We start from the raw sequence: 16022 nt of genomic DNA, 5'->3' as shown, positions 1-16022 counted from the left end.
TTCCGCAAGGACATAAACTTCGAGGGCTTCTGGGCAGAACAGGGATAAAGAATCCTGCTCGTCGACTCACTAGGTCCAAGGATGGATTGTCTTAATCTCCGCAAAACTGAGATGGAAAAGCAAGGTCGGTCAAACTGTATGCCTCTTATACCATCCTCTACGGGCTCACTTGTTAAACATACATTTCTGGAGGTTTGTTGCAGGCTTCACCACGCGTATGCAGTATTTCTTTTTTTACGTTTTTTGATGCGGCGCGCCATGAGTTTCATGTGACCCGTCAAGAATATCTCTCGTGTGTTAACCTCTTAACCTCGGAGTAGCACTTGCACTCTACTCCCTCAGTTACATCTAGAAAACGTCAGTATCTCTCTCTCTTCTCCCAACAGGTTTTGCCCTGTACAGCTCCCTCTAGTACCACAGAAGCTGTTCCCTGATGTCTTAATGTATGTCCTATCGTGGCTATGAAGTCTATTGCGCGGAGTTCTTGCTTGAAAAATTTTCGGTTTAGGTGCCGCGTCAAAATCGGTTAAAATCCCAAGCTTTCGACGAATGTCTGTCGAATGCAACTAAAACGAGAACTTTTTATGTATGTGTTCTATCAACCTATCCCATCTTCCTGCCAGAGTTTTCCATGTTCCTGTTCTCCACAGGACTTTCCCATTCCTTATCTTACCCGCTCACCTAATATTCAACTATCTTCTCTACCACTACATCACAGACTTTTTAATTCTCTTTTCCGTTTCTCCGACAGTCCATGATTTCCCACCATACAATACTGTACTCTAAAGGTACGTCCTCAGCAATTTTTTCTTCATTATGACCCATATTTGATACTAATAGACTTCTGATTGAGAAGATTCCCCGTCTTGCCTGTAAGCGCTCCGTCTTCAGGCCACTAGTGGCCCATCGTCTGACCGCCGTGTCATCCTCAGCTGAAGATGCGGGTAGGAGGGGTATGTGGTCAGCACACCGCTTTCCCAGTCGTTACGATGGGTTTCTTTGACCGGAGCCGCTACTATTCCGTCGAATAGCTTTGCATCACGAGGCTGAGTGCCTCCCGCGTCTTGCCTGTGGTAGTCCGGTTTTATTTTCTCCGTGCTTCATCTGCCATGTGTTACTTCGCTTGGAGGATAGGCGAATTTTTCATCTAGCTTCACTTCGCGGTCGAACATTTTATTAAGTCTCTCACTGTTCTAATTACTGGTGCTTCTCATTACTTTCGTATCTCATCGCTTTACTTTCAATCCCCATTAAGTTGTCACTCAACTCTTCGTTCCATTTAAACAGGATATGAAATTATTCTTCATGTAGCTAAGGTTATCAATGTTATAAGCGAATCTTAATACTGATATCGTTTCTCCCAGAATTTTAATCACACTCTTGAACTTTTCTCTTAATTCTAGCCGGTCGGTGTGGCCGAGCGATTCTAGGCGCTTCAGTCAGGAACCGTGCAACCGATACGGTCGCAAGTTCGAATCCTGCCTCGGGCTTCGATGTGTATGATGTCCTTAGGTTAGTTAGGTTTAAGTAATTCTAAGTTCTAGGGGACTGATGACCTCAGATGTTAAGTCCCATAGTGCTCAGAGCAATTTGAAACCATTTGAACCATCTTACAGTCGGCGTCTGCGCATATGTTTACGGTGGCTGGTGGTGTTGCAGTCAGGCCGCTGTTGACGAGCATCGAGCTGGAGGAGCAGCCGCTGTCCTCGGGACGCAGGTACCACATCACTTGCCGGACGGTGGGGTCGCGACCGCCTGCTGCCGTCTCCTGGTGGCTGGACAACACGCGACTCATCACCAGCACCGACCAGGTACTCTGTTACCTGCACCGACTCTCCTACTCATCCTTACGACAGGTTTCATGTAACTTATCTTCTTGACAGCTGTGTGGCTGGACTGAAGAGTTTTTAGCAAACAGAACACAGCATCTTGTACTTAATGGAGAGACGTCTACAGGAGTTAAAGTAATCTCTGGCGTACCACAGGGGAGTGTTGTGGGACCACTGCTTTTCACAATATATGTAAATGGCCTAGTAGATAGTGTCGGAAGTTCCATGCGGCTTTTCACGGATGATGCTGTAGTGTACAGAGAAGTTGCAGCATTAGAAAATTGCAGCGAAATGCAGGAAAATCTGCAGCGAATAGGCACTTGGTGCAGGGAGCGGCAACTGATCCTTAACATAGACAAATGTAATGTATTGCGAATAAATAGAAAGAAGGAACCTTTATTGTATGATTATATGATAGCGGAAAAAACACTGGTAGCAGTTGCTTCTGTAAAATAACTGGGAGTATGCGTACGGAACGATTTGAAGTGGAATGATCTTATCAAATTAATTGTTGGTAAGGCGGGTGCCGGGTTGAGATTCATTGGGATAGTCCTTAGAAAATGTAGTCCATCAACAAAGGATTTTGCTTAGGAAACTCTCGTTCGACCTATACTTGGGTACTGCTCATCAGTATGGGTTCCGTACCAGGTCGGGTTGACGAAGGAGGTAGAGAAGATCCAAAGAAGAGCGGTGCGTTTCGTCATAGGGTTATTTGGTAAGCGTGATAGCTTTACGGAGATGTTTAGCAAACTCAAGTGGCAGACTCTGCAAGAGAGGCGCTCTGCATCGCGGTGTAGCTTGCTGTCCAGGTTTCGAGAGGGTGCCTTTTGCGTTTCTGGATGTGGTATCGAATATATTGCTTCCCCCTACTTATATCTCCCAAGGAGATCACGAATGTAAAATTAGAGAGATTCGATCGCGCACGGAGGCTTTCCGGCATTCGTTCTTCCCGCGAACCATACGCGACTGGAACAGGAAAGGGAGGTAACGACAGTGGCTTCGGAGTGAAAATGTAGATGTAGATGTAGACACCGTAATAAGTGGAGGCAGTTTGTAGACTAGGGGAGCAACAAATACGTTCGAGGATGCCGCGCGCAGAAAGGTATCGTGTGGGGGAGGGGTTGGTCATGGTGTTCGGTTCCTGTTTCATCTAGGAACATGAGGTAAAACGTCTTTGGTTTAGCCAGGATCAGCTGCCATTTGTATCGTCATTCGACCATGAGGGTAGAATTAGTTGTCGTGAAGCGATGACAGGTAGCAGAGAATGCCGAATCGGATTTTGCTTCGAGATACCTTCTGGTATTAAAATACATTGAAGCGCCAAAGAAACTGGTATAGGGATGCATATTCAAATAAAGAGATATGAAAACAGGCACAACACAGCGCTGCGGTCGGTAACGCCTATATAAGACTAGTGTCTGACGCAGTTGTGCAGGTCGGTTACTGCTGCTACAATGGCAGGTTATCAAGATTTAAAGGAGTTTGAACGTGCCGCTCTAGTCGGTGCACGAGAGATGGGACACAGCATCTGCGATTCAGAGATGAACTGGGCATTTTCCCGTATGACCATTTCACGAGTCTACCGTGAATATCAGGAACCTGGTAAAACATCAAATATCCGACATCGCTGCAGCCGGCGAAAGATACTGCAAGAACGGGATCAACAACTACTTAAGAGAATCGTTCAACGTGAAACTAGTGAAACTCTTCCGTAAATTGCTGCAAACTTCAGTGCTGGGCCATCAACAAGTGTCATTGTGCAAACCATTCAACGAAACATCATCGATATGATCTTTCGGAGCCGAAGGCACACTCTTGTAGCCCTGATGACTGCACAACACAAAGCTTTCCTTTTTTTTATCTTTCTCTTTTTAGACAACATACTTGTCTGGAAATAGCGATTAATTTACTTAAATGCGATTGTGACTGTCATTTTGAATAACTGATTACAAAGCTTTACGCCTCGCTTGGGCCCGTCAACACCGACACTGGACTGTTGATGTCTGGAAACATGTTGCCTGGTCGGAAGACTCTCATTTCAAACTGTATCGAGCAGATGGACGTTTTCGGGTCTGGAGACGACCTCATGAACCCATGGACCCTGCATGTTGGCAAGGGAGTCTTCAAGCTGGTGCAGGCTCTGCAATGATGTGGAGCGTGTGCAGTTGGAGTGATGTGGGACCCCTGATACGTCTAAATACGACTCTGACAGTGACACGTACGTAAGCATTCTGTTCTTTATCACCTGCATCCATTCATGTCCATTTACGACGGACTTAGGCAATTCCATGTGATACGAAACACATACAGAATTGCTACAGAGTGGCTCCAGGAACACTATTCTGGGTTGAAACACTTCCGCTGGCCATCAAACTCCCCAGACAAGAGAGTTATTGAGCATATCTGGAATGACTTGCAACGTACTGTTGAGAAGAGAGCTCCATCCCCTGGTACTCTTACGGATATATGGCCAACTCTGCAGGATTGATGGTGTCAGTTCCCTCTCGCACTACTTCAGACATTAGTCGAGTCCATGTCACGTGGTGCTGCTGCACTTCTGCATGCTCGCGGGGGCCCTATATGATATTAGGGAGGTATACCAGTTTCTTTGCCTCTTCAGTGTATAACATTTAAATAATTAAGAACTCAATCTGACAATGCTGAAGATCTTACGTAAGCTGGTGTCCAAAATTTAATTTTACGAATGTTTGGCGGACATACCCGACCAATCACGAAAGTGTGCGGGAATAGCACTGGTCTACAAAACTTACTTGATGTTCCACTGCCAAGTAACATAGCTCGATGAAAGTTGTAACATACATAGAAGGAACTGCCACAGTGTAGTACACAAGGTAATTGAAAGAGATATCCAGTGAGACATACAGAAATGACTCTTCCACAGTCAATAGTTGCATTGAAGGCAGTGCGATTTCTGATGGTCTCCTGAACATTACGAAAGTTGTAGCTTGGTTCTTAATAAGAACTGTGATCACCACGGAAGGCAATCCATGCTGGCCACAAGACTGATCAGGAGTTATTGCGGTAGGGTGATCCCCTCCTCCACTAGCGCTGTTGACATCTGCCAAATACTCCTTATCGTAATAGGACGGCCAGCTGGTGTGGCCGAGCGGTTCTAGGCACTTCAGTCAGGATCCGTGTGACCGCTAAGGTCGCAGGTTCGAATCCAGTCTCGGGCATGGATGTGTGAATTCCTTAGGTTAGTTACGCTTAAGTAGTTCTACGTTCTAGGGGAGTCCTATAGTGCTCAGAGACATTTGAACCTATTTGTAAGAGGACGTTGTGCAATACCTCTCACTAACACATCCCACACGTACTCTACGGTATTTGAATCGGGGAATGAAAAGCCAGTCAATTCACACAATATCCTCTCTTTCCGACAGCTCCTCCACAACCATTTCGATGTAATTCCGTAATGTCATCCATAAAAATGAAGTTACGGCCGAATGCAGCCCTGAAAAGACGCATATTTTGAAGGAGTACAGTTTCACATCTACATCTACATTTATACTCCGCAAGCCACCCAACGGAGTGTGGCGGAGGGCACTTTACGTGCCACGGTCATTACCTCCCTTTCCTGTTCCAGTCGCGTATGGTTCGCGGGAAGCACGACTGTCTGAAAGTCTCCGTGCGCGCTCTAATCTCTCTAATTTTACATTCGTGATCTCCTCGGGAGGTATAAGTAGGGGGAAGCAATATATTCGATACCTCATCCAGAAATGCTCCCTCTCGAAACCTGGCGAGCAAGCTACACCGCGATGCAGAGCGCCTCTCTTGCAGAGTCTGCCACTTGAGTTTGTTAAACATCTCCGTAACGCTATCACCGTTACCAAATAACCCTGTGACGAAATGCGCCGCTCTTCTTTGGATCTTCTCTATCTCCTCCGTCAACCCGATCTGGTACGGATCCCACACTGATGCGCAATACTCAAGTATAGGTCGAACGAGTGTTTTGTAAGCCACCTCCTTTGTTGATGGACTAAATTTTCTAAGGACTCTCCCAATGAATCTCAACCTGGTACCCGCCTTACCAACAATTAATTTTATATGATCATTCCACTTCAAATCGTTCCGCACGCATACTCCCAGATATTTTACAGAACTAACTGCTACCAGTGTTTGTTCTGCTATCATATAATCATACAATAAAGAATCCTTCTTTCTATGTATTCGCAATACATTACATTTGTCTATGTTAAGGGTCAGTTGCCACTCCCTGCACCAAGTACCTATCAGCTGCAGATCTTCCTGCATTTCGCTACAATTTTCTAATGCTGCAACTTCTCTGTATATTACAGCATCATCCGCGTAAAGTCGCATGGAACTTCCGACACTATCTACTAGGTCATTTATATATATTGTGAAAATCAATTGTCCCATAACACTCCCCTGTGGCACGCCAGAGGTTACTTTAACGTCTGTAGACGTCTCTCCATTGGTAACAACATGCTGTGTTCTGTTTGCTAAAAACTCTTCAATCCAGCCACACAGCTGGTCTGATATTCCGTAGGCTCTTACTTTGTTTATCAGTCGACAGTGCGGAACTGTATCGAACGCCTTCCGGAAATAAAGGCAAATAGCATCTACCTGGGAGCCTGTATCTAATATTTTCTGGGCCTCATGAACAAATAAAGCGAGTTGGGTCTCACACGATCGCTGTTTCCGGAATCCATGTTGATTCCTACATAGTAGATTCTGGGTTTCCAAAAACGACATGATACTCGAGCAAAAAACATATTCTAAAATTCTACAACAGATCGACGTCAGAGATATAGGTCTATAGTTTTGCGCATCTGCTCGCCGACCCTTCTTGAAGACTGGGACTACCTGTGCTCTTTTCCAATCATTTGGAACCATCCGTTCCTCTAGAGACTTGCGGTACACGGCTGTTAGAAGGGGGGCAAGTTCTTTCGCGTACTCTGTGTAGAATCGAATTGGTATCCCGTCAGGTCCAGTGGACTTTCCTCTGTTGAGTGATTCCAGTTGATTTTCTATTCCTTGGACACTTATTTCAATGTTAGCCATTTTTTCGTTTGTGCGAGGATTTAGAGAAGGAACTGCAGTGCGGTCTTCCTCTGTGAAACAGCTTTGGAAAAAGGTGTGTAGTATTTCAGCTTCACGCGTGTCATTCTCTGTTTCAATGCCTTCATCATCCCGGAGTGTCTGGATATGCTGTTTCGAGCCACTTACTGATTTAATGTAAGACCAGAACTTCCTAGGATTTTCTGTCAAGTCGTTACATAGAATTTTACTTTCGAAGTCACTGAACGCTTCACGCATAGCCCTCCTTATGCTAACTTTGACATCGTTTACCTTCTGTTTGTCTGAGAGGTTTTGGCTGCGTTTAAACTTGGAGTGAAGCTCTCTTTGCTTTCGCAGTAGTTTCCTAACTATGTTGTTATACCACGGTGGGTTTTTCCCGTCCCTCACAGTTTTACTCGGCACGTACCTGTCTAAAACGCATTTTACGATTGCCTTGAACTTCTTCCATAAACACTCAACATTTTCAGTGTCGGAACAGAAATTTTCGTTTTGATCTGTTAGGTAGTCTGAAATCTGCCTTCTATTACTCTTGCTAAACAGATAAACCTTCCTCCCTTTTTTTATATTCCTATTTACTTCCATATTCAGGGATGCTGCAACGGCCTTATGATCACTGATTCCCTGTTCTGCGCTTACAGAGTCGAAAAGTTCTGGTCTGTTTGTTATCAGTAGGTCCAAGATGTTATCTCCACGAGTCGGTTCTCTGTTTGATTGCTCGAGGTAATTTTCGGATAGTGCACTCAGTATAATGTCACTCGATGCTCTGTCCCTACCACCCGTCCTAAACATCTGAGTGTCCCAGTCTATATCTGGTAAATTGAAATCTCCACCTAAGACTATAACATGCTGAGAAAATTTATGTGAAATGTATTCCAAATTTTCTCTCAGTTGTTCTGCCACTAATGCTGCTGAGTCGGGAGGTCGGTAAAAGGAGCCAATTATTAACCTAGCTCGGTTGTTGAGTGTAACCTCCACCCATAATAATTCACAGGAACTATCCACTTCTACTTCACTACAGCATAAACTACTACAAACAGCGACGAACACTCCACCACCGGTTGCATGCAATCTATCCTTTCTAAACACCGTCTGATCCTTTGTAAAAATTTCGGCAGAATTTATCTCTGGCTTCAGCCAGCTTTCTGTACCTATAACGATTTCAGCTTCGGTGCTTTCTATCAGCGCTTGAAGTTCCGGTACTGTACCAACGCAGCTTCGACAGTTTACAATTACCATAACGATTGCTGCTTGGTCCCCGCATGTCCTGACTTTGCCCCGCACCCGTTGAGGCTGTTGCCCTTTCTGTACTTGCCCAAGGCCATCTAACCTAAAAAACCGCCCAGCCCACGCCACACAACCCCTGTTACCCGTGTAGTCGCTTGTTGCGTGTAGTGGACTCCTGACCTATCCAGCGGAACCCGAAACACCACCACACTACGGCGCAAGTCGAGGAATCTGCAGCCCACACGGTCGCAGAACCGTCTCAGCCTCTGATTCAGACCCTCCACTCGGCTCTGTACCAAAGGTCCGCAGTCAGTCCTGTCGACGATGCTGCAGATGGTGATCTCTGCTTTCATCCCGCTAGCGAGACTGGCAGTCTTCACCAAATCAGATAGCCGCCGGAAGCCAGAGAGGATGTCCTCTGATCCATAGCGACACACATCATTGGTGCCGACATGAGCGACCACCTGCAGATGGGTGCACCCTGTACCCTTCATGGCATCCGGAAGGACCCTTTCCACATCTGGAATGACTCCCCTCGATATGCACACGGAGTGCACATTGGTTTTCTTCCCCTCTCTTGCTGCCATATCTCTAAGGGGCCCCATTACGCGCCTGACGTTGGAGCTCCCATCTACCAGTAAGCCCACCCTCTGCGACCGCCCGGATCTTGCAGACTGAGCGGCAACCTCTGGAACAGGACAAGCAGCCATCCCAGGCCGAAGATCAGTATCAGCCTGAGACAGAGCCTGAAACTGGTTCGTCAGACAAACTGGAAAGGCCTTCCGTTCAGCCCTACAGAATGTCTTTCGCCCCCTGCCACACCTTGAGACGACCTCCCACTCTACCACAGGTGAGGGATCAGCCTCAATACGGGCAGTATCCCGGGCAGCCACAGTCGTAGTCCGATCGGGGGATGCGTGGGACGAGCTGGCCGTCTCCGACAAACCCCCATCCGGACACCCACAGTGATGCCCATTGGCTACAGCCTCAAGCTGTTTGACCGAAGCCAACACTGCCTGAAGCTGGGAGCGAAGGGATGCCAACTCAGCCTGCATCCGAACACAGCAGTTGCAGTCCCTATCCATGCTAAAAACTGTTGTGCAAAGAACGTCTGAACTAATCTACAGAGAGCGCAATCAAATCGACACAAAATTTAAACCGTTATTAAAATACAAGATTGCCTAGTAAATGCAGTAATGCTGCTACATGCGCACTTCTGACACACTGCTCGGCGGCGGAAAGAGACTACGCGATTTTACACTATTCGGGTACTAAAACGCGATGCTACAACTCGCGAATACTATAATACGCCCGAAATTTATGAATTAAACAATGCAAGTACCAAAAACACGCAAAGAAATTAAGAATTAAACTATGTAACAAATGAGTGAGCTAGGAGTATACGACTTGCTGCTGCAGCTGTTTATCCAACGGCGGCAGGGAGCTCACTGTAACGTTGACAGGTAACTGTGTATTGTTCAGAGATCTGGAGGTCAGTAAGCCCAAGGAACATTATGCCTATTCTCTTAAAATATTTTAATGTTTTAAACCCCACATTAGTTGTTTCAAAATCTGAAGTTAGGAAAAAAACTTTATTAATTACAACAGTGCACCTTCTACAGAGACATAGCGCTTTTCAGAGATGCTGCTGTTTCATCAACCAGATTTCCTGAAAAATCTTTATAAAGCCGTAACAGCCTGATGTACGACTAGTTATGACAGTGAACTTTCACTTCGGTTTTCGATGGCTAACTCTGCAATGTAATAAATGATATATTGCCAACTGTTTTAATGGAAGTAATTACTTAACAAATTTGGACATTTCTAAACATAGATCTTAAACGGTTTGTGTTAAACGAATATCAATTAAAATTTTTAGAATAGATCTGAAACGAGTCATATGGAAAGAAAGGTAAGTGATATTCCAAGATGCTGCTCACGCCGGGTGTAAAATGAATGTCCGCAACGGAAAATGATAAACGCTAAAATGAAGATTTGGCGCTGTCTGACTGCCCCCTGAAGCAAATCTTAGGATGTCTTAATTCTATAAATTGCAATCTAAATATAAATTAATGATGACGGCAACTAATCCTACCAAATGATAGACGTAGTTTCTACTTATATATTTATTGTAGATAAAAAAACCTATATATTACAAAGTTTGTATTTCTTGAGTAAAATTACCGATCTCCCTCTCTACAGATTCTTCCGAACGTCGACCAACTACACGTTAGTCTTTTGTCGTCCAAGGCGGAAAGTTTGCGAGCAAATACCTATATTCATACAATGGTGAGCTTCTGAGTAAAAATCATTTGAATAGATAAAAAAAGTATATATTACAAAGTTTGCATTTCCTTAGTAAAATTACTGATCAATTGCCCAACTTCGCTCCTATTATGGCTCCGCAGTCTAATATCAATAACGTGAAATGACTGACACAATGTAAGTACCAAACACTAGAAGACACTACCTTCAAAGCTGACCTACGGTGGTGTGGAAACTGAGTGGAAATAAACTAACGTGATCACAGCTGTTTGGATTTTATAGCCCTAATAAGTCGAAGAAATTTGCGATATCACCGTATGCACTGCGTCCGGTGCGTCGAAATGATGGTTTTCGTACTCGTCTGTGACGATGAAAAACTCCAGCCACAAATAAACTCTTTGAAACACTAGGACGTCAGAAGGCTGTCCTCTGACTAATGTGCTCTAATACTGTCTTCCCCTCTCTGTGTTCTACAGAGGAGAAACGCGAACTCCCAACCGCGGGGACGGAGTTCAGATAACGTTTCAACCTAAATATAGGCAGAGCAAGTGCTCTCAATTACTGAACGCTGCGTAGTCAACAACGACTCCCAACCCGGAAGTGAAGTTCAAAAATGGTTAAAATGGCTCTGAGCACTATGGGACTCAACTGCTGAGGTCATAAGTCCCCTAGAACTTAGAACTACTTAAACCTAACTAACCTGAGGACATCACACACATCCATGCCCGAGACAGGATTCGAACCTGCGACCGTAGCGGTAGCGCGGGTCCAGACTGTAGCGCCTAGAACCGCTTGACCACTTCGGCCGGCGGAAGTGAAGTCCAGAATCATATAGGCTCACAACAGTACAGTTCCTGACTGTGTAAACTGTATTGAGGGCAAAGACAGCAAGTCCGTCTCTATCAACAAAGCTGATATCGAGCGACCGTCACACATGGGCGCTCACAACGGAAGACCTCGTCTCTCCACAGCTGGCTTCCCACCAAGTCTCGGCTCCCAACCTTCATAATTCCGAAAACGAATCATATGCCTGAAACCACGGAATTTTCTCCCTCTCTACAGATTCTTCCGAACGTCGACCAACCACACGTTAGTCTTTTGTCGTCCAGCGCGGAAAGTGTGCTAGGAAATACCTATATTCATACAATGGTGCGCTTCTGAGTAAAATTCCTTTGAAATAACATGATCTGCGTGGTTTCCGAGGTGCCGCATCTTCGTTCTTCTCACCTGCCTCCAAGATTTGCAAAGTTCGGAAGTATTATCCGGTTATCCTTCCGGTCCTAATACAATAGCGGCCGCCAGCGGCCAGTCGCCCCTGTATTGTGTCACGACGTCTGTCTAGCAACTTCCTGTGTTGAAGCAGGGCCAACACGTGTGCGGGACTTCCACCCAGAGCTTGAGTTCTGCCTGCCGTTTCATCTCCACTGGCGCTCCAACCTTTACTAATATACGCAATCATTCGCTACGCCGTTCTGATAATAAAGGCACACCGTCACCTTCCATGCAATAAGCGTTGACAATTATTTACAAGGCGTACGAGACAATGTCAAACTCTTTACGTATTCATATATACGAAGTACAACCTATCACATGATACCTAATTGTGTTTTTAGATCACGGCAAAGTATGTGGATGAGTGCTTGTAAGGTGCAAAATTATAGGCACCTTACAATATGAAGACTGAATTTGGAAACTTTAGTATAAGTAATGATTGCAGACATTCCCTGAAGACGATCACGTCTAGTTTTACAAAAGAAAGTACGTAACCAGTGCCCTAAAACTGATAAAAATTTTTCTCATTACACAGACGATGATGATGTCAGTTTACTAAAATTATTTGAAACGAGAACAATTCCCAAAGATTTGTATGAATCCAACTGCAAAAAACAACATCACTGATGATATGGAAAACCCTGACGAGTTTATTACACATCTAAACATTATTTATAGCACATTCAATGAACGTAATGTCTTACACAATCCTTGAGAAATCACTTACATCACTATTTCGTAGTTTAACGTAACATTCACATTTACACAGTGTCTTTGCGCACAAATAATAACTCGGTTCTCACGAGAAACTGGGGTGCCGCTTAATCACCTTTCATCCGTGCGCCCGCACCAACATACCAACATCAACACCGAGAAACTCGGTTCATTTTTCAATAGCAAATACAATTAAGTATAATTTTTTTTCCTGTCGTGCAGAATTAAGCAGATTCTGTTTACATTAATTTTTCAGGAGGTATATTTCCAACAGTGTGAACTTTTGTCTTGAAACTTTGTCGAGCTTGGAGTTTGACGCAGCTCCGTAATTCTTGATCCATCAAGCCGGTGACGGTGCGCTATCACAACGCAGCCGTTATCGAGTTCCGTTTCAAAGCTGTACTTGCGGGCCAGTACAATAGGAAATTGGCTATCGAAAATCTATAGTGTACCGATAATATGAGCGCACGTAAGGACGCCGCGGAAATTACCTCCCGCCTCGATTCTCGCTATATCTTATGGAAATTGCCGAAGCACCAGCTGTGTGTTCGTAGTGTTTAAAATTCCCTGTTTATTTCTTATAGTCACCTGCGCTAAGAGTGTTACAATTTCGTTTAAGCAAAGTGGAATGCCTCTACCGATTAAATTAACGTGCCGATCTCTCAGATAATGGAGCGGCCAGTCGACTGTTCTTAAGTCAACACGAAACTATGGTTTACCTTGCGGGAAGTAATAATCAAATCGATGCTGGGAGCGTGTAAAAGGCTAATTCAAAAGACGCTTGACCAGTACTGGATGCCTAGGAAATGGAACATTCAAAGTGTTGCACAGACATCCAATGTAGTCCCTTTATACACAGGCTGTCCAAACAATTGTGACCCTTCCTGCCCCTAGATTGAATGCTCGGGTAAGAAAAGTATTTAAGCGAACCTGAGACCAATAGTGAATCATTCGTGAGACGAAACGGGCCGCATATTGGGAAATCCCCTGACACAAGTGACTTTGAAAATGGGCAAATTGTTATGTCGAGATGGTTGGGAACGAGCATCTTGGAAACGTGAAGTTGGTCTGCTACTGGAATTCTACTTTCGTGAGCATCCACACTGGTGTCTGAAATCAGAAAACAAGGCGGTATTTCCTGTTCTGTGTCTAATTCCGATATAATCATACAAACTGTCAACAGATATCCGTACGATCATGTTCTGCACGGAAGGTGGCATTTTAGACAACGGAAGACCATGGCAACGGTGACGTCAAGGCACCTATCGAACGGAGTAGCGTTTTCCAGGTAGTCCCACACCCACAATTGCTATGCATGCAGTCACAGACGGTGCAGTATAGCACAGAGAAGACTCCAACCAGACTCTCTACGGTGGAGGTCCTTAGGAAGAATGGAACCACGACATTCGTAAACTGATGTGGCCCCTTGGCTTAACGTGAATCGTTCTGTTGCTTCTCGTATGAGGCGACAGTTTTTGGAGACCGAAACCGTAGAATGTAGAACTAGTTACACCTAACTAACCTAAGGATATCACACACATCCATGCCCACGGCAGATTCGAATCTGGGACCGTAACGGTCGCACGGCTCCAAACTGTAGCGCCTAGAACCGCTCGGCCACTCCGGCCGGCGTTTGCGTCCTGTGTTCTTTACACTGTTTGTTCTTTGCTATCATATGTTCGTTTTGTCGCAAAATAAGCGCAACCCGGCAAAATGTCCGTTTGTTGCTTTAACTTTGGACAACAGTGTATATAAAGTGGCCGGACGATGGTGAAACAAAGAATGGGCGCAAAGTGTTGCTCGTCCGTGCCTCATCACCACACGGAGATCGCATGGTGGGATTAATCACGTTTATTGTTACGTCAGATCGATGTTTGTTTGCGGGTACACCATCGCCCAGACGAACGGCTGCAGGAAATACAAGCCACACCACGAACAGAAGCCGGTGGAGAAAGTATTACGCTATGGAGTTCATTCATCCAGGATTCATGAGACCCGTTGTGATGATCTGACGAAACTAATGTCTACTAGTGTTAACTGTGGGTTCGTTGATGGCAAGGGGAGTTTTCCGATGGGAACTACTAGGTATGAAACATTATCTCTCTTTATTATATGAATGATAAAAGATTTCCTTATCTTTATACAGTCCACTTCCACAGCAATGAGCAGAAAATGTACAAAATTTACGACATTGGTGTGCACTGTGATCTTTGGATGTCACTAAACCTTATTTAGTAAACATAGTAGTCATAATCGTTGTGGTGTACAGCAACATTATTCAGGAGTAACTGAACTGCATCATCCCTGATATCTGTGCCGATGGAGATAGCATCTTTCAGCAGGTTATGTTTTCCTGCCACACGCCATAATCATGCTACAGTAATTTGCGGAGCTTGATACTCAACTCACGTTGATAACTTGGCGACCAAATTCGTCAGAGCTCTTCCTCATCGAGTACATCTGCGATGCTATGGAGGATCAACTACACTCTTAGAAATGAGTGGCCTGTAATTTACTGGTATTTCGCGAGCTGTGCATAAACATCTGTTTTGATATACTACAAGCCGTCACTTGCTTTCCTCATAAAAGTATGTCTGACTGGTGCTAAATGTTATTATTTTTACATAAGGAAAAGTAAATTCTTCTCAATAACTTTCAAATTATGAGCTATACCCTGAATTTTTACAAGTGAGTTAGTGAATTAACACTCAAGGCCCTTTTGTTGCCTATGCCTGTGGTGTCTTTCAGAACTCAAATTAATAATCAAATTAATTAATTTAATAAGAGTGAACCTTAAATTGCTAATGTACCCATTACCATCACAATAAAATAAAAAGAATGAATAGTTGAGGCAGTGTGAATGGGAACAGCGGCGTATTAACACTTTGCCGCCCGGACGTCTCGTACAAATGTATTCGCTTGCCACCGGCAGCGCTAGTTCGAATTACATGGCTTGCGGCCAGCCGTTCTTGACATTATCGGAAGATTATAAATTGTTAAGTTTTATTAATCTCGTCGTTGGTTCTCATACGTTCACAACCCTCTTCCAATACTTTCATAAAATTTCGAAGATATACATACGTAAATAAATGCAAAATGTGTTTGTTTCGCCGGCTGCGGTGGCCGAGCGATTGTAGACGCTTCAGTCCGGAACCTCGCAACTGCTTCGGTTTCAGGTTCAAATCCTGGGTTGGGGGTTGGGTTGTTTGGGGAAGGAGACCAGACAGCAAGGTCATCGCTCTCATCGGATTAGGGAAGGACGGGGAAGGAAGTCGGCCGTGCCCTTTGAAAGGAACCATCCCGGCATTTGCCTGGAGCGATTTAGGGAAATCACGGAAAACCTAAATGACGATGACCGGACGCGGGATTCGAATCCTGCCTCGGGCGTGGATGTGTGTGACGTCCTTAGGTTTAAGTAGTTCTAAGTCTAGGGGACTGATGACCTCAGATGTCAAGTCCCATAGTGCTCAGAGATATTTTGTTTGTTACATATATATATATATATATATATATATATATATATATATATATATATATATATATATATATATATTGCATTGTCTTTGGTACTTAGTACTTCTCTTTCGTATGATATGCAGCGAAACAGTCTCCAAGACGTAAGGCTAATTTTACACAAAGCTTGCACTTTAAGTTTGT

The 16022-nt window shown here is 44.5% G+C and overlaps 1 protein-coding gene across 1 annotated transcript in view; it reads left to right on the top strand.

The window, feature by feature from the left end:
• LOC126188760 (roundabout homolog 3-like) overlaps positions 1–16022 on the top strand; it is a 310858-nt gene that overhangs the window by 141202 nt on the left and 153634 nt on the right. Inside the window, exon 3 of the mRNA XM_049930370.1 lies at positions 1660–1811. Within this exon, the coding sequence (XP_049786327.1) occupies positions 1660–1811 (152 nt within the window). The remainder of the gene's footprint in view (positions 1–1659; positions 1812–16022) is intronic.

This window comes from Schistocerca cancellata, chromosome 5 (assembly GCF_023864275.1).
Source record: "Schistocerca cancellata isolate TAMUIC-IGC-003103 chromosome 5, iqSchCanc2.1, whole genome shotgun sequence".
Taxonomy (NCBI): Eukaryota; Metazoa; Arthropoda; class Insecta; order Orthoptera; family Acrididae; genus Schistocerca; species Schistocerca cancellata.
This window is presented reverse-complemented; position numbering and strand designations above follow the sequence as displayed.